At 35.3% G+C, this 25,213-nt stretch overlaps 1 protein-coding gene across 2 annotated transcripts in view; it reads left to right on the top strand.

Annotated features, from left to right (window-relative positions):
• Positions 1-24,486, top strand: part of LRFN5 (leucine rich repeat and fibronectin type III domain containing 5) — a 308,108-nt gene extending 283,622 nt beyond the window's left edge. The window contains exons 3-6 of one of the 2 annotated variants that reach the window (XM_059659451.1): positions 6,995-8,399; positions 10,962-11,674; positions 19,529-19,572; positions 24,102-24,486. In XM_059659451.1, coding sequence (XP_059515434.1) covers positions 7,015-8,399; positions 10,962-11,674; positions 19,529-19,572; positions 24,102-24,119 — 2,160 coding nt within the window. In that variant the 5' untranslated portion in view covers positions 6,995-7,014 and the 3' untranslated portion in view covers positions 24,120-24,486. Of the gene's footprint in view, positions 1-6,994; positions 8,400-10,961; positions 11,902-19,528; positions 19,573-24,101 lie in introns of those variants that run through there. The other variant, XM_059659443.1, reaches the window with a different exon arrangement.
• Positions 24,487-25,213: the final 727 nt, after the last annotated feature.

Raw genomic sequence — 25,213 nt, 5'->3', positions numbered from 1 at the left:
TCTCTTTCTATTTTTTTTTTTTCAGCAATTGACTCTTATGTGTTTAGGTATGATTATTTTGTGTTTATACTGCTTGGAGTTTATTGGCATTTTTAGACATTAACTTTATCAGTTCTGGAAATTTTTCAACCATTATTACTTTATAATATTTCTTTTACTCCATTCACTGTTTCCTTTTTCTCTGGGATTCCAATTATGATTATGTAAAACATTCTGATATTTTCCTTCAGATCTCAGACTTTATGTGCTCTTCTTTCAGTTTTACCCTCATGTTTTGGAGTTGAGATTTTTTTCTATCAATCTACACTCATTGATACTTTCTTCTGCTGAGCTCAGTATTCTCTTAAGTATATCTAATGGTTTCTTCAAAACCATTTCAATTTTTATAACTGTTTCTAAGTCTCTGCTAGTATTACCCATCACATCATGCAAGTTGTCTACCTTTTCCATCAGACACTTCAGCATTTTTAAGTAATTATTTTAATTTGCTGTGACAATTTTAACATCTGGGATGTCTATTGGTCTGTTTTTATTGACCATTTCCTTTTTGGAATGTTAGCCACTTTTTCTTGCTTTCTCATTTTGTGTGTGTGTGTGTGATTTCTTACTTTATGCAGCATATTTTATACTAAAGACCCAGTAGAGAATGAAATAAATATTTACTTTTTTAAAAGATGGGGTGTTTCTTCTTTCAGTCTACTAGAGCGAGGGCTGAGTCTCTATGTGCTGCAGGTTAAGCTCAGTCTATAATTTCTTATAGTAATGTTGTGATGCAGTTCACCACAGCTTCAAATGTTTGGAGAGCCTGGTTAGGGATTTCCTGTTTATTCAGACATGGGATCTTAGCAGGGGAGTGGTTTTGGAAATCTTTGTTTTACAGATGAACCATGTGATGTCTAAACTATTGGAAACCTCACCCTATATGACAGCACAGCAGGCAGCTGTTTTGGTGGCCAATGACATCGGTTTGATCTCTAAGCTCACCCCTAAATGTCTTTGTTTTGGCTAGAACTGAGCTTCTATACATTACATGAAGGTAGTAATATTTTCTAGGAAAATGTTGTCACCTCTCCAGTGCCACCCCAGGTATTCTGTGGTTGAAAGTCAGAAATACCTGGATAGGAGGAAAGGAACTGAGCTCTTTGTGCCCTCTTTCAGTGTTTTATAGCAGAAAGTCCTGAGTGACTGAAATTTTTCTTTCAGGCCTCTGCTTCTTATCCATTCTTCCAAAGATGAAACTCTGGTTTGCTTGGAGGATTCAATTTAATTTTCCTTTTCATCTCTGATTCTTTTTTACTCACAAATATAGAATATCTGTCTATGTTTTCTTCCCATACCTGTACTTTCCAAGTAAGATCCCCATGACTCAATGAAGAGAAATAAGAATGAAATATGGGTAAAACACTTTCTTGCCTTGGTTTGGGGTTCTTCAGGATTTATTTTCTCATACCAGCCTCCATGTGGTTCTTAAAAATCCGTTAAAATTCTGGTTTCTAGTCCTACATGTTAAGGAGCTTGGATGTTGCCACTCCTGCCGGGGTCCAACCCCAGCAGGTCCAGGGGTTCCCAAAGGCGTAGACGGAGTCGGCGAAGAAGGAAGGACACGGAGACAGTGTTCAGTTGATCAGCAGCCTAGCCAGGATCTCCAGCCAGGATCTCCAGCCAAGTTCTGGTCTGGATCTCCAGAGAGGTTCTGCTTAGGATCTCCAGCCAGGTTATGTAGCCATGTTCCCTCGCTAGGTTCTCCAGCCAGGTTCTGTCACCAGGTTCTAGTCAGGTTCTCTTGCCAATTTCTGTAGTCAGGTTCAGTCCAGGATCTTTTGCCATGTTCTCTCCAGCGAAGTTCTTCTGTCTGTAGGTTCTGTGTAGGTTCTGTCTTCTGAATTCTGTCCCCTGAGTTCTGTGTTCTAAATTCTGTCTCTTTCTGTCTTCTTACAACTGTATTTATACCAGTTGATTCAATCCTATCAATCTCTATTACAAAGGTTAGGGCGTTTCTTATCTCCATTCCAGGGAGTAAAGATTATGCAGCTTAAGCATGATTGTTTGTAGTTAAAGTGATTAATTACCCGCCTGGCACTTAGTTAAGGGGTTTTATTCCCTCCCTGACTTCAGGGAAAAATTCCTACTTGGGGAAACAACCTTTCTAGGAGACCTTGGTTAAAACACATAGTGCCAAGAAGGTGAACAAACATTTCAAGAACAGTATGCCATATATGCCAGGTCCCTTGAAACAGCAAGCATGGACCGGCTCCCGGCACACTCCCTTATAACAACAGTAAAAAATACTGAGCAGATTGAAAAATAAGCAAACTCTCCTTGGGCCCATAAGAGAGGGAAGACACAGGCTAGCCATTGCCCCACATTGGGAAGGCAGAGGGCAAATGCAGCGAGCCCCAGCTAACTGGGGCAAAGACAGAGCAGCAAACCCTGCAGCAACCGTGGCAAAGTAGGGGGACCTCAGCTGTTATGAAGAATTGCTGGAGACGCAGTGCACACACATCGGGGTTAAAAACTTCAGGGGAGCCCAGCAATAAGGGAAGGGCCCACAATATTTTGAGATTTACGTCCAGGAGCTCCACCAAATTCCCACAGCAAATATTTGAGAAATATCTGCTCCTGCTTCCAGCAGGGAAAAGGAAAGAAATCCTTATGTTAGAGCTCTCTACTTCTTAGCAATGCTTGTCTTCGGGGGAAACAAAGTACACTGAGTAGCCAGATTATTATGACCACCTGACGTTTGTAGGCAAATTAGCTGGAATTTCGCGCTGAAGTTGCTAGAGGGCCAGACCATTATATAAATAGGGAAGTAGGTTGTTTACCACAACAGTAGAAGTGGGTTTTTTTCTGAAGATATGGGTAAACAATGCAATTTAACAGCCTTTGAACGTGGGATATATTTGAACGTGAGTGGCCAGATTGTTATGACCACCTGACGTTTGTAGGCAAATTAGCCATACACTGCATCATATGGGATATGGAAGCCGAAGGCCTATTCAAACACCTTTGCTGTCTGCAGTTACCAAGATAAAACGTCTCCAATTCGCAGAGGAACACAAGGATTGGACAGTCGAGCATTGGAAAAAAGTCACGTGGCACGATGAATCACGTTTCCAGTTGCATCATGCAGATGGCAGAGTGAGAATTTGGCGGAAACAGCATGAAAGCATGCACCCCACATGCATGAGTGCAAGCCTTCAAGCTGGTGGGGGCAGTGCTATGGTTTGGGGCATGTTTTCCTGGCATGATTTGGGCCCTTTAATTCATGTGGAACAACATCTGAATAGCACAACATACCTAAGTATCATTGCTGATCAGGTTCATCCTATCATGAGATGGCTTCTTCCAACAAGACAATGCACCATGCCATGGTGCTCATATTGTGCAGGAGTGGTTTCAAGAACATGAGGGAGACTTTACCTTGCTCAGGTGGCCCCCACAATCACCAGATCTTAATCCAATTGAGCATTTGTGGGACGAAGTTAAAAGAGCCTTCAGGCACCTGGTTCCACAACCATCAAATCTCACAAAACTGGACAGTGCTATTCATCAGGCATGGTGTCAGATTCCTCACATCACCTTTCAACATCTCGTGGAGTCAATGCCAAGAAGAATCGCTGCAGTATTGAAGGCAAAAGGTGGCCCAACAAAGTACTGTGGGATGCTCATAATAATCTGGCCACTCAGAGAAAGCAGTGCTTAACTGCTGTGGTATTATCTGAGCCTAACTGACCTGGGGAGGAAAAATCTCAATCCCAGCCAGCTCTAGCCTTGCAGGAGGGAAAGGCTGACTCCAGCTCACTGTAGCCATCCTGTCTTACCTAGGGAGAAGGGGAGTGGAACACAGGAACACTTGTGTTTTTATTTTGTGGTTTCTTCTTAATCTTAACCATGGAAAGTATTACAGATGTCCCCTTTGTTTTTTGTTTGTTTGTTTGTTTTCTAATTGACTCCTTCTTCCCTGCACCTGCCCCTCGGAAGCCTTTGCCACACTATTGTCTGTGTCCATGGGCTATGCATATATGCGTATAAATTCCCCCATTAATCTCACCCCCCCAACCCTTCCAACCCTACATTCCCTCTGAAATTCATCAGTCTGTTCATAGTTCTATGTCTTGGACCTATTTATTCATCACTTCATTTTGCTTATTAGATTGCACATATGAGTGAGATCATGTGATACTTATCTTTCTCTGATTGGCTTAATTCACTTAGCATAATACTTCAGGCCCATCCATGATGTTGCAAGTGATAAGAATTCCTTCTTTTTTCCCCACTGCGTGGTATTCCATTGTGTACATGCACCACAGTCCAGAGGCATTGGCTCACTAAAACACTGAGACCTAATCATAGGACTATATACACTTGCCCTTACTCTAAACCTCGCCACCATGTGACTAGGTCTATTTACAGTTGTTCCAGAAGATAACAATCCTAAGCCAGAGACTGGAAGAAATTACTGTACTTACAAAGACATATCTGATAAAGGACTTACCATACAAAAAGTTCTTAAAACTCAAAAATTGTTTTATGGATGTTGACAAATGAATCTAAAGTTCATATGATCCAGAATAGTCAGCATCACATGTTACTGAAGGAGAATGTTGGTGGGCCCTCCAATGTGCCTTCTGTTGGTGGGGAAAATGGGAGAACATCCATGAATCTCTCCCCTTTCATAGAGGATTCGCTTCCTGGAATATAGTTCTTTTAAGTTTATTTGCATCCTCAGCATTATGATGCTATTTTTAAAAATACATATGATTTGTAGCTTATCCAGCTAATGTGGTGGTTAGGGTGAGAATGATGGTTTTTGTAACTTTTAAAATTTATGCCAGAAGTACTATTTATATACATTAAAAAACACAAAAATATTTTATACTTATCCACAGATATACCATTTATGTTGTTTTTCATACATTTATAAAAATTAAAGATTCCATCTGATATAATTTTTTTTCAGACTGAATGGAATTCTTTTATATTTTTTATAGTTCAATTCTTCTGGTGATGAATCTTTCCATTTGTTTCTCCCAAAATATCTTTATTTTACTTTGATCTTTTATGAATGGTTAAATCCACAGCCAAGTTGACAGGCCTTCCTTTTTCTTGAAGCACTTTAGAAATATTTTTTTTTTTTATCATCTTCCATCTTCCTAAGGGAAGTCAGTGAGGAGTCAGCCATCATTTTTATTTTGTTCACCTTATCTTCTTGTGATGTGTCTTATTTATGTGACTGCTTTTAATATTATTTTTTTCTTTTTTTCAGTATAATTGTCATGTGTGTTGGTGTGGTCTTTATTACTTTGAGCTTAGATTTAGGGGTTGCTTTGGTTTTTTAAATCACAAATTTTGCCATTATTTCTTCAAATATATTTTGACCTTACAGCCTTCTTCTGATAATGCAATTATATGTATGTTTGACTTCTCACAGGCCACTGAGTCTTTGTTCAATTTTATTTCTATGTTTCTTTTTAATCAATGTTTCATTTTGGCTAGTACTTACTCTCCTGTCTCTATTTAGAGATTACTGGAGTTCCAGACACTTGCCTTTCTGCTACTCTGCCTTATACATTCAAGCCACTGAAGATTCTCTGCCCTCCAGTCTCTGTTTCCTCAATTCATTAAGACCGTTGATGTTTTGCCTTGTTTTCCCTTCTGTGCTGTGGTTTAGAAAGTGTCTCCAGGAGCAATAATGGGGTTTTCTTTTTCTTAATTCACTTATCTCAAGGAACACAGTTTTGTTCTTCTTCTTTTCTGATGTCTGAAAACTATAGTTTAATATATTTTTGTACTTTTTTTGCTGCTTATTTTGGAAAGGCTACCTTAGTACTAGTCATTCTGTCTTGAACCTAGAGCATGACTCTATTTCATTTGTTAAAAATGACAATCCTTACTTATTGCAACCACATTTAATATGGCATAAAATAGGCATAAAGTAAATTGAACCTATAACAATATATGTTTTATTTTGGAAAACCAGGTGCATTATTTCTAGAATAACTCCTTATTTCATATTTTTTCAATTAAAAATTTGAGTGATTTCTCCATCTACCTTCCCTCTTGGCTTGTAAAACTACATGTACTAGTAAATTATGAGAGAATTTTTAATTATATGTATTAATATGTTTTTGGTTTTGAGCATTAATTTCAAGAGCAAATACTTAAGATCAAACTTGAAAATGAAAGCATCAGGTTCTTTTAAATTAAATTTGGGTAAATGTAAGTTAATTAAGATTTTAAGAAAAATAAAATGGAATATGACACCTTTTTGGACTCACTGCCAAGTATTTTGATAACTTATCTTCAAAAATTATCTTCAAAAATACATATTTATAGCAAATAAAATTTTCTAATATTATAGAAGCTCAGAGAATTTGTGGTAAATTTTCAGCATTTCTATTTTTGAGAATAAGATTTTGTATGACTGTTAGAATGTAAAGACTGTGCTATGTTTAATGTAACTCATAAAGATGAATAAAATTTAATAACAATTAATTATTTTCAAATATACTAGTAATGTCACAAGGTTAACAATAACAAATATTGTCTCTTATTGTTTCTACCCAGGCCAGTAAATTGAAATACTTGCAAATCCTTAAATATGTCTAAGCTTTTGAACTTATATCTTTTGGGGTCTAAGGGATGTTTTCCAGAACTCCTACCCTACAATTTGGGCTAAATACCTCTTTGTGTGCATCCAGGGAGTACCCTGACCATATTTTAAAAATAACACTTAATTTACAGAATTATAGTAATCTATTGACTTCTTTTCCCCATTTGATTGTAAATCCCATGAGGCCGTGAATGGTATATTTTTATTTTAGTGTCCATAATATCCTCAGGTCCAGAGTAGATATTTCATACTTATTTGTTAAATAAATAAATTAATAAATTGTTTCTGTTTCAATTTGGATTAAAAAAAGATTATTCTAGTAGGAAAACAAACTTGGTGAAATGATTAAATGCTAACTGTACATTTTGTCTTTCCTTACAGGCTCTTAAATCTGATCTACAATGGAAAAATTCCTTTTTTATCTGTTTTTCATTGGCATAGCAGTGAGAGCTCAGATCTGTCCAAAGCGTTGTGTCTGTCAGATTTTGTCTCCTAATCTTGCAACCCTTTGTGCCAAGAAAGGGCTTTTATTTGTTCCACCAAACATTGACAGAAGAACTGTGGAACTGCGCTTGGCAGACAATTTTGTTACAAACATTAAGAGGAAAGATTTTGCCAATATGACCAGCTTGGTGGACCTGACTCTATCCAGGAATACAATAAGTTTTATTACACCGCATGCTTTTGCTGACTTACGAAATCTGAGGGCATTGCATTTGAATAGCAACAGATTGACTAAAATTACAAATGATATGTTCAGTGGGCTTTCCAATCTCCACCATTTGATACTGAACAACAATCAGCTGACTTTAATTTCATCTACAGCATTTGATGATGTCTTTGCCCTTGAGGAGCTGGATCTGTCCTATAATAATTTAGAAACAATTCCTTGGGATGCTGTTGAGAAGATGGTTAGCTTGCACACCCTTAGTTTGGATCACAATATGATTGATAACATTCCTAAGGGGACTTTCTCCCACTTGCACAAGATGACTCGGCTAGACGTAACGTCAAATAAATTGCAGAAGCTACCGCCTGACCCTCTCTTTCAGCGAGCTCAGGTACTCGTGACCTCAGGAATCATAAACCCGTCTACTTTTGCATTAAGCTTTGGTGGAAACCCTTTGCATTGCAATTGTGAATTGTTGTGGTTGAGGCGTCTGTCCAGAGAAGACGACCTAGAGACCTGCGCTTCTCCAGCACTTTTAACTGGTCGCTATTTTTGGTCAGTTCCCGAGGAAGAGTTTTTGTGTGAGCCTCCTCTCATTACTCGCCATACACATGAGATGAGAGTCCTGGAGGGTCAAAGGGCAACCCTGAGGTGCAAAGCCAGGGGAGACCCCGAACCTGCAATTCACTGGATTTCTCCTGAAGGGAAGCTGATTTCAAATGCAACAAGATCTCTGGTGTATGATAATGGAACACTTGACATCATGATAACAACTGTAAAGGACACAGGTGCTTTTACCTGCATTGCTTCCAATCCTGCAGGGGAAGCCACACAAACAGTGGATCTTCACATAATTAAGCTCCCTCACTTACTGAACAGTACAAACCACATCCACGAGCCTGACCCTGGTTCTTCAGATATTTCAACTTCTACTAAGTCAGGCTCTAATGCAAGCACTAGCAATGGTGATACCAAGATGAGTCAAGATAAAATTGTGGTGGCAGAAGCAACATCATCTACGGCATTACTTAAATTTAATTTTCAAAGAAATATTCCTGGAATACGTATGTTTCAAATCCAGTACAATGGTACTTACGATGACACCCTCGTTTACAGGTAAGGAAAATTAAGCAAATTTGTTTACTTGTCATGCATCGTAGTGTAGGGCTTCTTATGGCACGCTGATATTTTTAAACGTCAGTGCTACACTATATTGTAATTATATTACTTCATTTTTAAGTGTAAGGCTTAAAATGTGAGGCTTGTGAAAGATGAATTCATGTGGGAAACTATTTTGAATGGTGTTATTTTTAGAGAGTTCAGATTTATATCTAATATTATGCTGACTTTTCCCCCCTCCTCTAAGAGATGTGACTATCAGAGAACAAGACTGATTTATTTTAAAAAGTCAAAAACATACCAGAACTTACATATCCATATGAGTGTTCTTTCCTTCAAGGAAGTCATGTTGGGAGGCTATACCATTACCCCAATGATGCTGCCACTGCTCAAAGCACCTTTGGAATTATCTGTAGAACCTCCGTCATACTATTTTGAACATCCTCAGTGGTGGCAAATCATCGTCTTTTGAGGGTGAATTTGAATTTTGGAAACAAGCAAAAGCCATTTGGAGCCAAGTCTTATGAATAAGGTGGGTGATCAAGATGGGTATTGCCATTTTTGGTCAAAAATAGGATGTAACTATAAAATAATGAGACTGATATTTTGAGTGATTGACTTATGTGTATGTATGTGTGTTGTCTCATATACACTGGTTCTTAAGACAGTTCCAAAGGGAAACTTTATAAATATTTTGAGCAGTGAGAGTATCACTGAACATACATATTTAATCTCCTGTAAGGACATTGATGGAGAGAATTTGCATCTGACTAAAGAATTTCTGGTATGTTTTTCTAAAGTTCAGCCTCATTGATTTATAGTCACATCTTGTCCAATTTTCAGTTGGAAATATACCTTTTTATCCCTCCATATAATTTCACTCATGATAGATTTTTATTAATCCTGGGAAATGATGCAAAATCATGGCTTTGAAATATATCTTTTGTGAAATCAGATCAACTCAGTTCTTTTATACCTATGTGAATTCTTGAAGATAATTTGGTTTTCACTCATGTATGGAAATGAGATAAGTTTTTTAAAGTGAGCATAAGCTGGTAGGAAAAACAAAACTAGCCCAGCTAGCCATGTGATCAATCCTGGGCAAGGTTCTCCCCGGTTGAGTTTTCATTTCCTCATCTTTAAAAGGAAGAGATTAGAGTAAATGGTTTCTAATATTTCTCTTATTGATAAATTTATGGGTTACAGACTATGGTTCATGTATGTTAATGGAAAGTAGTTTGGGTCTTTGTTATACTCAGCTCTTCACCCGAGCTATGAGTTATTCAACCCAGTGAAGACAAGCATCCACCTCTATCCCCTTGCCTTCCGGTAGCTACTACACATTCTATATGTTTTAAACATTAACTCTGTGAAATAGGTTAGTTTCTATTTTCTAAATTCCGAGATTTTAACCCTGCCATGACAAATAAGTTCTATTTAAGGAAATGCCTTGAAATCCGGTCCCAAATGTTTATCATGTGTAAAATTGTGATAATGCCTGCCTCATACAGTCATTGTAAAAATTTAATTATAGTGGATATAAAATGCTTAGTAATGCCTGTTATTTATTAGCACTCGCTAAATGGGGGTGATTTCAATTACAAATTCACACTCTGGCCTAAGAGTTTCCTGGTACAGTTAGACAGCATTGCTTAGGTTGTATAACATGTTGGTATTGCCAAGTTTTTCCAAAATTCTCTTTTAGGAAAAGATAGTTGTAAGCCTTTTTTCCCCCACATTAAATGTAAGTTTTGGTCAGAGTGTAAGTTACTACTGAGTTAGTGGAAAAGTCTTCCACAGAAGACTTTTGTAATGCAATGGATTCAGAGATATCTATAGACTCATCAAATTTTAGAAACTGTTTTGAAAGTAACTCCATCATCCCATAATGGAGAGGTCAAGGGATTTATGCTCTGGTAAAAGCCTTGCCCTGTTCATGTTTATAGGATATCACTCATACATTTTCATCAACCTCATATTCAGATAAAAACATACAGGGAACCAAGTGTTGAAGGATTAAGAGATGGGTGAGATTTCTAAAAATATTTTAATGTTGGTAATGATCGTAGTTATTAAAGATAGTTTTATTGGGTGCCATTCCATAGCAGCTTTTAACTGATTTGGAAAATAAACACTTCAAAATGCATTTCCATTCTGGTTTCTAATGTGACTGTCAGTGTTTTCCCTTCCTTCAAATTGGCTTTTAGTCACAGAGGTGTTGTAAGTGCTAAATGGATTTGCTTAGCAGCCTGATAATGTCACAGTCACACCTTTCAAAAGCAATTTGTCATAAGTTATTTCTCAGCAGTGGCTTTTATTTGGACTTCTGCTTTTCCAAGCAATGTCATTGATAAGCTCTTCAAAGACATGGTGCAGAATACAACATTAACTTTTAGCCATTTTAACCCGGATAAGATTAGATCATTTCCCCATATTTCATGTCTGTTATTATTGGGCTTATCTTAATGAGTGCTGAAATGAAACAGCTGAAGTCATAATGACTCTGTGTGTATATATGTTTTTCTTTTCAATATTAACACAAATTCCATTGTCCCTCAGAATGATACCTCCTACGAGCAAAACTTTTCTTGTCAATAACCTGGCTGCTGGAACTATGTATGACCTGTGTGTCTTGGCAATATATGACGACGGCATCACTTCCCTCACTGCCACAAGAGTCGTGGGTTGCATCCAGTTTACTACGGAACAGGATTACGTGCGGTGCCACTTCATGCAGTCCCAATTTCTGGGAGGCACCATGATTATTATTATTGGTGGCATAATTGTAGCATCCGTGCTGGTTTTCATCATCATTCTAATGATCCGGTATAAGGTTTGTAACAACAATGGCCAACACAAGGTCACCAAGGTCAGCAATGTCTACTCGCAAACGAATGGGGCTCAAATGCAAGGCTGCAGTGTAACGCTGCCCCAGTCCATGTCCAAGCAAGCTGTGGGGCATGAAGAGAATGCTCCATGTTGTAAAGTTGCCAGTGACAGTGTGATACAATCTTCAGAAGTTTGTTCAAGTCAGGACTCCTCTACCACTACCTCTGCTTTGCCTCCTACCTGGACTTCAAGCACTTCTGTGTCCCAAAAGCAGAAAAGAAAGACAGGCACAAAGCCAGGTACCGAACCACAGAATGAAGCTGTCACAAATGTTGAGTCCCAAAACACTAACAGGAACAACTCAACTGCATTGCAGTTAGCTCGTCGACCTCCTGATTCTGTCACAGAGGGGCCCACATCTAAAAGAGCACATTCAAAGCCAAGTAAGTTTCTCACTTTGCCCGCTGAGAGGTCCAGAGCAAGGCACAGGGACTCCCTGAATGGAGAATTAAAGGAATACTATTGTATTAATTCCCCGAACGCATGTGAACTATTCTCTAAAAGAAGCATGTCTATGAATGTGATGTTAATTCAGCCCAACATTTCTGATGGGTGTAGTGGAAGAACAACTCTTTCAAATCCTGAGTGTGTATTGGAAAGCACTGTGTAGCCTGTTTGTTTTTTTAATGAAAAATTTATTTTGAGAACTCACATAGGAAGTTGGAATTTGAAATTTCAGTCCTGTTTCTCTGACACATGGCTAATAGAACCAAGGTGTATAAACCTTCTAGGATACAGAAATATATATATGAATAGGAAAAAAGTATGACATAGTAGCAGTGCCTTTCCCAAAAAGAACTGGCTTCCAGGTTCTGCAATAGCAAATCACAAAATGAAAGTTGTCATAGGAAAACTAAAGTCTTGCATAACTAATGATATTTCTCCTCCAGTCTTAAAAGGACCACCTATGAATAATTGGTATTTTCCAGTGAATATATTGTCTATTTCTCTCAATAACAATAGTGTTTGTTTTTAGACAAATATTGTAGAGAACAACTTTGTGTTGTTATGTTATTTAAAATAAAATATTAAATAAGCATATCCAGACAAGTGTTAAAATAAGTACCCTTCTGAAAAACATTTTTGGTTCTGATGCCTTAATGGTTCCGTGATATTTTTCATCCAGGACATACTTTTTCAGTGGGAAGCAGAAAAAAAATGCAATTGATTTTCCATTTATAAAAATATACAGTTCAATTTTAAATTATATGCCACAATTTTATATGCATCTACCTAGGAATATGAAAGTGTTTTCATTACATTTAATACACATTTGCTAAATGAATGAGTTTTATATTTTTCTTGATGTAAGTTAAAAAGGGAGACAAAAATACAAGACTGCCTTTATCAGAGGGATGTTTATTTTTATTACCAGGTAATTTAAAAAACTTTAAATGAATTTCTTATTACATTTATAAACAATATAAAGTCATCGCTCATTAACCAGATAGTGGTTTCATTTTTCCTTCCTGCACTGTGATTCTGAATTGAATGTTTAACTTTTAGAGTAAATTCACTTATTATTTTAACAAAAACCTGAGATGAAATGTAATTAGAAATCTTACTGCTTAAAAAAAAAGAATTTAGTCAGGCAATAATAATGCTTCTTGTTAATGTGATGTTTTCTATATTCATTGAAATCAAGGTCTACAGATAAATGTTTCTATCAACTTGTTGAAAACCTTACAACATTATACACTAAGATGATGGTCTCTTATTAAAGACTAGAGGCCCAGTGCATGAATTCATGCACAGGTGGGATCCCTCGGCCTAGCCTTTGGGGAACAGGCCAAAACTGGCTCTCCAACATTCCCTGAGGGGTCCTGGATTGTAAGAGGGCGGTTCTCAGGTGACACACCCCGGAATCGGGTTCCTTTCTCTCTGGTTCTGGGTGTGTCACCTGAGAACTGCAGCTGCCAAGTCACCGCAGCTCGGCAGCTCCTGTGTTGAGCGTCTTTCCCCTGTTGTTCACTGTGTCATAGCTACTGGTCTGACGGTTGAACAGTTGGCTGGTAACTGTTTACTTAGGCTTTTATATATATAAATTGGTAAATGAGGGTTAACATTAAGGGTTTTTCATTTTTGGTTTTGTTTTGAAAATAAGGTTCATGTGGGAACCTTGCAGAAAAAAAATTAATCATAATATAATAAGCCTTTATTAACTCATGTCACTTGAAATACTATTTAAAGCACAGCTGAGGAATGTCAATCATTAGTTTAATTTCCTTCTGTTAGAGGCATATATAAAAATTTCAGTTAATTTTAACTTTACAGAAGTGCTTCTTATCACACACGACTCATTGTGATGACATTCAAAAGAGGGCAAGATGAAAGCAGTTAGAGATTACTTTCCAGGCCAGTCTTGAACATAATTGTCTAATGGGCTTTTATTGGCTTGGATGTTTCCTAAGTGCCTTCTCTGCCCTGCTTCTGACGTTTGCCTTTCACAATTTCTAAAATCAAATCAGCACGCATGTGTCAGCTACATAGCTCTTATGAAGAATAAAAAAAATCACGTGTTGTAGTAGTTTATAAAATCAAAAACACTATGTGTATTTTCAGCACTATTTTTGTCATAATGCTCTAATACCAACTAAGTACTTTTATTTATTTTTAACTGATGTTGATACACACGCTTTTCTTTTTTAAATTGTGGTATAATTGACATACAACATTATATTAGTTTCAGGTATTAACATAATGATTCCATATCTGTATATATTGTGAAATTATCATCACAACAATCTAACATCCATCACCACACAGAGTTACTACAGAATTCTTTTTTTCTTGTGATGAGTACATCTAAAACACACTATCTTAGCAGCTTTCAAATATACACACAGTGTTATTAACCATATTCACCATGCTGTGCATTACATCCCCACGACTTATTTAGTTTACTAGTATAGCTGGAAGTTGGTACCTCTTGACTTCCTTCATCCATTTTGCCCTCCCTCCCCTCTCAACACCCCCTCCCCCCTCTCCGACAACCACCAAATCCATTCTCTGTATCAATGAGCTTGGGTTTCATTTTGTTTTATTTTGTAGATTACACATATAAATTAGATCATATGATATTTGTCTTTCTGTAATAATGCTCTAATCCCAACTAAACATTTTCATGTACCATGAGTTACTTAATTCTTAGGCGGTGCTGGTTGAGAAAAGTATATTATTTTATTCCTTTCCAGTTTTTACCTACATAATATTTAAAAATCATGAATATAGAAAAGCTTTTGAGACTTAAATAAATGAACCCCCAAAGAAGGAATTTCTGGCATTATTAAGATTGTGAACAAGTTGGCTCTGAAATCATAGGCAACATAGGCAGAAGCTTAGCATATTTACTCCAAGCTACTGATTCATGTATTTTGTATTTTCCAGTTGTCTGTGTGTGTGTTTTTAAATCTATTTCCTGCTTATGTTTCTAATGAAACTTTAATTAAATATTTTTATTTCTCATAAACATTTGGAAATCTTTAATATCTAGCCAGGTGAAATTCATTGTTTTATTAATGCTATTGAATTTATTTAAATTTCTATTACTTTTTCAAGACTTTTCAGGGTGTATTAACCAAAGGCTTGACCACTTGTTCTTAGAAGTGATAAAAAGTCCTGTGTTCCCTTCTTTCCAAATGTTTGTATTTTGAGAGATTAACAAAAGATTGGCCTATCAAGAAGATCAAATTTTTTTTGTCTGTTTGTTTTTAAGTATAAGGAAAACATTTGCTCATGGTAGCTTCAGTGCAAAGTAACTAAAAAATAAATCTATGGGAATGCTGAGATTGATTAAAGGCACCTGGTATAAAATCTGAAACACAGTAATGACTCTGGTGCATGAATGAGTGGATAGATAAGTAAGGGAGTTACAGTAATAACATCTTTTGTTAATGAGCACAGTGGAGAGATTTGTGGTTCAGATATTATATTATATTACTATCAGCAGGAAGTTCTTTGTCTCTTTCTTGTTGCTTTCCTTTGTCATTTCTTGCATTCCTTATTTAACCAGCCATGTATGTTTGTTTGTATGTATGTATGTATTTGACCCAAAACATATGGTTTGCTATTTGGTGGTGTTGATTATGTATAGGTTATATATATGGTTTTTGGTTCCTTGTTCATAATTTTTTTATTTTTAGCCATTTTATGCTATGATTTCAGCTTGTTCAATAGTAAAATATATTAACAGTAATACATTTACAGTGATTTACTTCAAGAATTTTAAATTATATGTATTCCTTTGCTGTTTTTTGTTTATTTTGAATAATTGTTTCCAATTTGAAAATGTCAAAATCCTATTAAAGTAGAAAGTAGACCTTTTTAAAAAGCAAATATAATATCTGAGTGTCATAAAGGGATAATGAAGCATTAACAGTTGCCTCAAGCCCTAACCGATTTGGCTCAGTGGATAGAGCGGCGGTCTGCAGACTGAAGGGTCCAGGTTCGATTCCAGTCAAGGGCATGTACCTTGGTTGTGGGTGCATTCCCAATAGGGGATGTGCAGAAGGCAGCTGATCGATGTTTCTCTCTCATCGATGTTTCTAACTCTTCTATCCCTCTCCATCCCTCTCTGTAAAAAAATCAATAAAATATATTATTTTTAAAAAGTTGCCTCAAAATTCTAAAAAAAACAACAAAATTTGTTTTGGACAATATTATTTATTTTAAATCTAAAATAGATTAATACAGAAGTACAATAAATGCAATAATTTAAATTAGATACTGTTAACACCCTCATTGTGGCCAGTTTATTTTCTGTTCTGTTTTTGTTTTGTTTTTCATTAAATGTAGTTAGTAAACTTGAGGTCACAATAACCTATTTTATGTTTTCAGGCAGTTGATTACAGCTGCTTTATACATATATCTTTTACTAAAAAATTTTAGAATATAAGTTGTAGGACTATTGTACACCATCTAAAAACATAACAAGACCACTACAGAATAATACATATTTTCTCCACAAGAATTTAAGGAATTTGTTTAAGGTAAACATATTCCATTTATCTTTTTTTGTCAAGTATTTTCTACTGTATTTTTAAGCACTCATAAAATTCTTACTTGCAAACTAGATTTTAATTTAGTTTATTTGCTTGTATTAATAATGAAGGAAAACTGTTTCATTTATAAAGCTAAAAAAAAATAATAGAACTATTATCAGAACATTGACATCAATTGACTTTCATTTCCTAAATTTTAGTGTTTCACCCCTGTTTATTCACAATAATAAACTTAAAAACAATCATTAAAATACCACTAGCTAGCCGGAACCGGTTTGGCTCAGTGGATAGAGGGTCGGCCTGCGGACTGAAAGGTCCCAGGTTCGATTCCGGTCAAGGGCATGTACCTGGGTTGCGGGCACATCCCCAGTAGGAGATGTGCAGGAGGCAGCTGATCGATGTTTCTCTCTCATCGATGTTTCTAACTATCTCTCTCCCTTCCTCTCTGTAAAAAATCAATAAAATATATTTTTTTAAAAAAATACCACTAGCTAACAAAATTCCAGAAACATAAAACAGCTTATTGTACATACAATTGCTAAGGTAAATGGAACGTTTTTCAACAAAGACTGCAGGTATGAGCCCATTCTCTTCTCAGTGTGATCGAATTCAAATTGCATTCTATAATGCTAAAAAGGCAATGTTCCATTAGATCAGACAGAATGAAGACTATCTACTCCTTTTTCCTTGCAAAGCCTTTTCTTCGGTCTCAGGGAGAGTCCAGTAGTATTTCTACGTTAACTGGATGTGGTGGTGCCTATGTGTGAAGTGTTTGGGGGAAAGGACTTCACATAGAGGTGGATTAGATGAGAAAGGCATAGTTTTCTTCTCTTCCTCAGTTAATGATGATAATAATAATAATAATGACAATAATAATTTATCTTATTATGTTTGTGAGTTAAATGTTAGTTGAGTTACAGTTATGGATAAGAAATGTCTCATTTTTAAAATTTCATTGGATAAAAGAGAAAATAAACCAAATTTAATGCCTGGATTTTTACACCTAAATAAATGTTCTATCAAGATTTGGAAGCAGAAAAGTCTCTCAGATTACTCAATCACTTCCCTCTCATCCTAGATTAATAATGCTGGGATTATAAATAAAATCTGTTTTGTCTTTTGTTTTTTTCTTTTAGGTCGTTTTTGGTGTGTGCGTGCTTGGCTTGTTGTTGTTGTTTTGCAATAGAAACTATCCTTCTTGTATCAGTACAGGGGATCACTCACTGTAGAAAGAATGATAAACATATTATTGCAATTGAGTTATCCTAAAAATGTGGTACTATATGAAGTGGGATGTAGGAAGTAGCAGTTTGTTACTGGGTGCATATTTAAGTAGGAAATTACCTAGATAAGGTAATGTTAAAACTTCACAATTTTATCAAATATTACAAACTAGAGGCCCAGTGCACTAAATTCATGCACTGGGTGAAGAGTCTCTCAGCCCAGCCTGTGCCCTCTTGCAGTCCAAGAGCCCTCAGGGGATGTCCTAAGCAAGCAGGCAGACATCCCTCTTGCAGTCTGGGACCCCTTTCTCCTTACTGCCTGCCTCGTCACTGCTCCTTACTGCTCAGCTCACTGCTCCTTAGTGCTGCTGCAGAGGCGGAAGAGGCTCCCACCACTGTTGCTGCACTCACCAGCCATGAGCCTAGCTTCTGGCCTTATTCTCTTATTGAAGTTCTTGCAGGAAAAGTGTATTCCATATTGATAATGACTCATTTTAGGAACTAGAGTAATATTGTTAAAAATTCTACCTTGCTGAAACCGGTTTGGCTCAGTGGATAGAGCGTCGGCCTGCGGACTGAAAGGTCCCAGGTTCGATTCCGGTCAAGGGCATGTACCTGGGTTGCGGGCACATCCCCAGTAGGAGATGTACAGGAGGCAGCTGATCGATGTTTCTCTCTCATCGATGTTTCTAACTCTCTATCTCTCTCCCTTTCTCTCTGTAAAAAATCAATAAAATATATTTAAAAAAAAAAATTCTACCTTTATAGTATTATGTATCAAGAAGTAGCCATAGAGAATTATAAAGTCCATTGCAATTAATCCAAGAACTGGTAAGTTAAAAAAAAAAAAAAGTGTGGATAAATCTTTGTTAAGAGCAATCTTATCAAGATTTCAGTGAAAAGTGTTTTAGGGTCTGTTTCTCAAAAATGAATTGTTCCTGATATTGTTCCTGATATTGTTCCTGTGGGAGTGCACTGACCACTAGGGGGAAGCTCCTGTGTTGAGCGTCTGCCTCCTGGTGGTCAGTGCGCATCATAGTGACCTGTCATTCAGCCTTTCGGCTGATTTGCATATTAGTTTTTTTTTATATAAGATACTATGTTGGCTCTGCCATAACGCAATTTCCTAATCATTTTCTTCTGTGTAATGTGGATATGTCTTAATATTGCTTTCAATAATCTAGAGATGTAAAAGTTAATCTCCAGAGGTCATTGTAAATTTATATGGATGTTTGCGCTGGAGTTTTGTGAGAAAGTATTTCGTACTATTCTCATCACACTGACCTTTGAACCCTGAGAATGACTTTCCTGAGATACCTAAATTTTCTTTATCATGTGTCCCTTCTTAATGACCAGTAGAAGTAATTGCTTTAAATGATATTTTTGCAAAGAAATAAAATGTGTGCTATACATGGCTACTTAATGGTATTAAACATTTATAGCCAATTATTATATACATACGGACATTTGAGGATGTTTGTATTTAGAACATTACTGTTTCATATAAGGATAAATGGGTACACGGTAAAACATGCTATTTGTGGGGTTAATGAATAATGGCTTATATTGCAAATGATTATTTTAAACTCTGTGTGGTGAATATTGTGAAATTATATTTTCTCCTTTGAATTTTGTTTTTCCTTGACATATCTTTCATATTAATTAAATGCACTCTGTAGTTGATATGTTAACTTTCAGCAGGGAAAATGAATAGAAGCCTTATTCTCTTATTGAAGTTCTTGCAGGAAAAGTGTATTCCATATTGATAATGACTCATTTTAGGAACTAGAGTAATATTCTTAAAAATTCTACCTTTATAGTATTATGTATCAAGAAGTAGCCATAGAAAATTATAAAAGTCCATTGCAATTAATCCAAGAACTGGTAAGTTAAAAAAAAAAAAGTGTGGATAAATCTTTGTTAAGAGGAATCTTATCAAGATTTCAGTGAAAAGTGTTTTAGTGTCTGTTTCTCAAAAATGAATTGTTCCTGATATTGGAAATTTTATTCCCAGATGCTTTGCTGTCTAATGTTGACCAGATTGTCCAGGAAACACAGGTGAGATTCTTATCTGTCACACACATCAGCTCTTTAAATGGGTATATTCTTTTATAAATGAACTTTAAAGTTTTGTTTTGCCAGCTTATGTACCTTATTGAAATTTCAATTACAACCTAAGGTCAACAGTAAAGAATGAAGTTCAGTTCAGTTAAGTGCATTTCCAATTCCTAAATTTACATATTTCTGGCTAAGTGAACATTTCTGACTCATGCTGTAAGAATAGAGGGAACACTGATATGACTGAGTCAGTGCTGGAGTCATGCATGATATAATGAGCATTTAAAAATATTTCCCAGTGGGAAGACAGTGGCTTAATAAGAATCTGTTCACCCCTCTCCTTGACATCCACATCCGAAGAGGAGTTGATGATACTTTACAGTTCATTAAATGGAGGAGCAGGAGTGCTTCTCTCTTATCTAAAATGAGTGAAGCTGCTCTAAAATGGAGAAAAAGACAACCCATGAAATATTCATGGAATCCTTTTGTCAGCAACAAATTACTCTTCTTGGTGTGCTTTTATTTTTTTAGGTTTCAAATGAGGATTTGATTCCTGCATTTTAATTGGATTAGAAAGTGTGTTTCCAGAGCAGAATAGCACTTTAGCAATCTGTTCAAACAGCTGGAATCATCAGCCATTTGCTTAAAGTTTGGCACAGGAAAAATCTCCTGCTTTTACAAGTTCTAAAAGAGGCCATTGATTTATTTCTTGGTAATAAAAATAAGATCTTGGTTTTCTTTTTTACATTTTGCAATAACTTGGACAATCATTGAAGGTTACTCCTAAAACATTACATCTCCAAATCAAACAAAATGTTTTTCTTTACTGAATTTAGGATTCCATTCCTGTGTTGGGAGAAAAAAAAAAAAGCAGATGGCTCACTAGAAACAATCAATAGCACAGCATCTGCCACGTATTTTATGTTCTGTTTTGTGTACTGAACTGACCCGCCTGAAGGTGCACTGTGGTACCACCACCCCTCTTCCCCTTCTCAATCTTAACCCCTCTCTTCTCTGTCTCCCTCTTTCCCCTGGCTTCTTCCCTTCCTTTTTTGGTTTGATTTTATTAAAAAGTTCATTTATCATGTAACTTTGGACATCTAGCTGTCCTGAAAGTTAAGATATCGTTTGAAAGGTGTAAGGAGCTAAATGGTTAATCCATCAGAAGCACGGTCCAGAATGATGCTAAATGTTCTATCAAGATTTGGAAGCAGGAAATCAGTCTGAATCCCAGACATTCATATTATTGGGTTTATTTATGTATTTACTACATTCTTATAAGTCAAATTTAAAGAATTTAAAGTCTGTGTACTACCAGAGATAGCACAGGGTTTGCCAATATGATAAGTAAGATTTATAATAATGACATTTTTGTCCTAAAGTAACGAGTATTAATTATAGAAACTTCAAAAAGTATCATTAAGAAGTAAATATAAATCCATCATAGTCCAACACCTAGACACAGACACTAATAATATTTCAGTGATTCTTTATTTGCACATGCAGTAAATGCATGTGTACTGGTAGGTATGTGTGTTTTGTATTAAGTTTACATAATGAATGTCTACTAGTATATGTGAAATATGTCACCTTTTAAAAAATATTTTGTTAAGACTCTTTTTAGTTTATTTTATGAAATGAATGACTATGTCATCATGTCATGAAAATTTTCTTTCCATGTTGTCTAATTCTTTTTGCTGTCTACAAGCATTAGAAAAAAAATCACGCACAAAGAATTGTTTTAACAACATTTAGTGGCAATACATCATTCACTTGTTACGCAACTCCTTGCTACATTCTATTATCAGATTTAAGTCACCATATGACCTCAGAATAATTAATCTTGCTACTTGGTCAGTGGTTTCTGCTGTAGCGGGCCTGCAGTCCCTACAACTGTCAGCACAACCATACGGTGATGCCCCTCTGAGGAGACCGTGGCCTGTGTGCTCTGAGTCATCTCCTGGCCTTTCACATGTCAGCAGGACTTTCTGCGTGTGACTGAAGGGAGAAGGAGAGCTGGCAGAGATTCCAGCTGTGCTCACAGCTGGTCTACTCTTTTTGTAAATAGAAAATAAAAGTAAGCAATAAACCCATGTTCTTTTTTTAATATATAAAAATGTTTCCAAGGCAACAATTTTAAATTGATTACACCACAGTCCCTAATAGAACATCAAGCTCTAATAGGAAGGTACAAAGAGGGAAGAAGGTACAGTGCATGAATTTTGTGCACTGGGCCTCTAGTAATATATAAATGAATAAAAAGTAATTTTGATTATAAATAAACAGCAATATCTAAATAACTATGTGAAAACACAGGAAAACAAAGGAAATCAGAGCTATACAGCACAGCAAATGTGTGTATATGAGCCAGATATCTCTCCAATGGTTTTATTTTCCCCCCTCAAGGAAAAATGACCAACATTCAAGTTAATTTTTCAAGTTAATTTTTCAAAATAACAATATTATATAGGCCCTTATATAGAAAACATCTATTTTTATAATAATTAAAGCACACTTTTGACATATTTATTTGAACATTACAGAAAAATCAGAAAAAAAGTAAACCCTTGTGTCAGTCCTGACCTTTAGAAACCATTTCATTCTTTTATAGATATTAGAACTATATAAGATAAAAATCTTTCATAGCTCTTAATTATGTTTGAGTAAGGGCAGCAACAGCATTTTCTCACAATCCATTCAACATCAGGACATTTTTCCAACTCTTAATGTTGAGGTAGCTTTAATTTGCTCTTTTCTTTGTACTATTAATAAGACTATCCACCATGTTGTACATGATACCCTTTAACTGTGATGTGAGGGCCATTACTGAAACACCCTGAATCTACCCCTCATCCATCATTTTTACTTCTTATAAAAGTTTGACATAATTATTACAATTTATTTTGTTTATCTCTTTCTCATGCTCTTGTAATTTTTGATATTAAAATAAACTTTGCTATTCTGTAATTTTTGGTATTAAAATAAACTTTTACTATTTACAAAGTCAAACTAGTTATGCTAGCCACTATATTCTTCTTCTATATGTAGCTACTTTCTGAAACTTTAACTTTGGCATAATGGAATTATATATTTTTTCTATTAAAAGGAACATATTAGGTATACCAAAAAAATCCTGTTGAGATCCAATTTCATCAAAATAAGCTATGCTATAAACCCAACAGAGAGAAATATAGATATATCCCATTGTAATTTAGTTATTTTGCATTTTTAAAAATAATCTTCCAGGTAAAGTATGATAACTGATACTTATATTTCAGTTATTTCCATGGCAATTATTTATTACAAAGAGGATATACATCTCTTATCTATTAATAGTCCTCCAACATTGTATAAATTCTTTGATCAATAATTTTAAAACTTAGTTTGTTCCAACATTAATTACACTTACTTAGATTACCAAGTGGTTGAAATATATTTTCTTCAATATATTTCAGTACCTTGCCTACTTTTATCAAATAATCTAAATAATCATAATATACTTTAATAATTTTATCACCAAGTTATCCAAGTAGATTCTACATCAGCATTCTGATATAGAATATTTAGTAGATAACTAAGAAACTATATTTCATGATTTATTTGTGCCATATATTTATAACCCCTAAATATGTGGTTGTTTTTGAATGGGAAAGAAAAATTAATTTTATTTTATATGTATGAAATTGTATAGTTCTCAAAAATTACTTTCCATTTTGATCAAGCATAGACTTTCTGGACAAATCTTAAATGTAGTATTAAGTACTAAGTGCTCAGAACATAGAAAAAAACATATTTATAGTATATTATTATTATAAATTTATTATAGAAGTATATATTATATGTGACACATTAATATATTTAGATATTTTAATAATGGTTTTTATATTATTTGTTTTAAAATCACATTAACTACTAACTTTGCTGGTGAATTAGTGTCAGTTTGCACATTTATTGTATTTGTCCTGTTGGTGAGGAACTAATTATTGAATATGTATAATTGTCTTTACCATCATTAAATTTATAATTAAATTTTATAAAATTTAAATATTATACTAAACTCCCAGCAGAATATATTTAAAAGGTAGAGATCACTTAGGTTTTAGATGTAATGAACAAATTTTATGCAATACGTTCATGTTTTAAAAACCAGTATAAATATTTATTATAACTTAGATACTACACATTAATGAATAAAATCATTATGTATTTTTATCTTGAGAATGTACATGTGAAAAATCAAAGCAAAGGAAAATTCCATTTCACAATTTGGCTTTGACTTGCATAGTGATTTAGGCTAAAAACATTTAGATTTTTTTTAAATCAAATTATTTTATATATCCACCAATTTGAATGACCAAGCAATATCTTAAGTGCTAATGTGCATGTCTAGGCTGTTTTCAGAGGAGTGTCTTGCATTACAGCAAGGCACTCCTGCCTGAGTTCTGACAGTTCAGTAAGTTCTGGATTTCTAGCACGATGATCATCAGTTATTTGTTTCTTTTCTTTTATATTTTTTCCTTTCATTTCAGAGGCTGGAGTTAATCTGAAGAGCACCACTTCTCTCTCCTGAAAAAAATGTTGCCACTGATATTTTTACTGGATAAAATTCAAAAAAAAGTTTCATTTACAAAGGCTAATTGTTGAACTCATGTCCTAGAAGAAATTGTCCACAGGAGCTGAAGCAGAAGTTTCTGATGCCGGTGCAACTGGCTCCATCAGATCACTGTTCATCTCTTTTAAAACCAAATTGTTTTTCTTCTGGTCCACAATTATTTTTTTTAAAAAGAAGGAAAGAAATAAGCCTATATTGGGCATCGAGTTCTGTATCAATCCATGTTACATTGCCATCCATGATTTAAGACTGTAGAATCTTGAATAATCTATATCACTTTAACGAATAAATGTTTTACTATGACAGAATTCGCACTTTGCCTGATTTGTGGAAATATCACTTCAAGTATGAATGGTGAAATGATGATTGCAAGAACTAATAATATTATTTTACATTTATGTAGTGCAAAAACCTTAAGGCATTACAAATTGTTTTATAATTCTGGAACTATTTCTTCTGTGACTGAAATCCACCCACTTCTCGGGAGAGCAGTGCAGCTGTTTAAACAGCGTTACAGGCATTGTATTCCTCAGTGTAAGACAGAAAATGATGAGGGATCTCTTTTCCTAGTGGAGCTTCAGAAAGCATTAAGGTAGGCATATTGTAATTAATACAAATTTATTCATTGCTTTTCTGGAGAGCTAGGGCAATGATGTTTTAATAATTTTAGGCCTTATGTTTCATTTTAAGTGCCCGTTTCTCCAATTTTGCACAATTCCAGAGAAAATAACCAACATACATCTGATTTAACTCCAGTGGAAATAGTAGTAAGATATCTTTGATGGCTAATAAATGTTAATACTGTCATGTTTAAGCAAAATCAAAGCCCAGCATTTAAGAGGTGCTCCTGGTGTCAAGCAGGCCTGAGTTCAGACTTCAGCTCAGTGAATTTGGCCATTTGGCCATTCGACATTTCCATGGACTTACAGGATAAATATATTGTAAAATTTGAAAACGCACACTAATCATTGCACTTGGCTTAAGCAGGAAATTCAATTAGAAATATTAGTGGCATTGTTATTAACAAGC

The sequence above is a fragment of the Myotis daubentonii genome, chromosome 1, assembly GCF_963259705.1.
Source record: "Myotis daubentonii chromosome 1, mMyoDau2.1, whole genome shotgun sequence".
NCBI lineage: Eukaryota > Metazoa > Chordata > Mammalia > Chiroptera > Vespertilionidae > Myotis > Myotis daubentonii.
The sequence above is the reverse complement of the archived record's forward strand: the minus strand, read 5'-3'. Positions and strand labels throughout refer to the sequence as shown.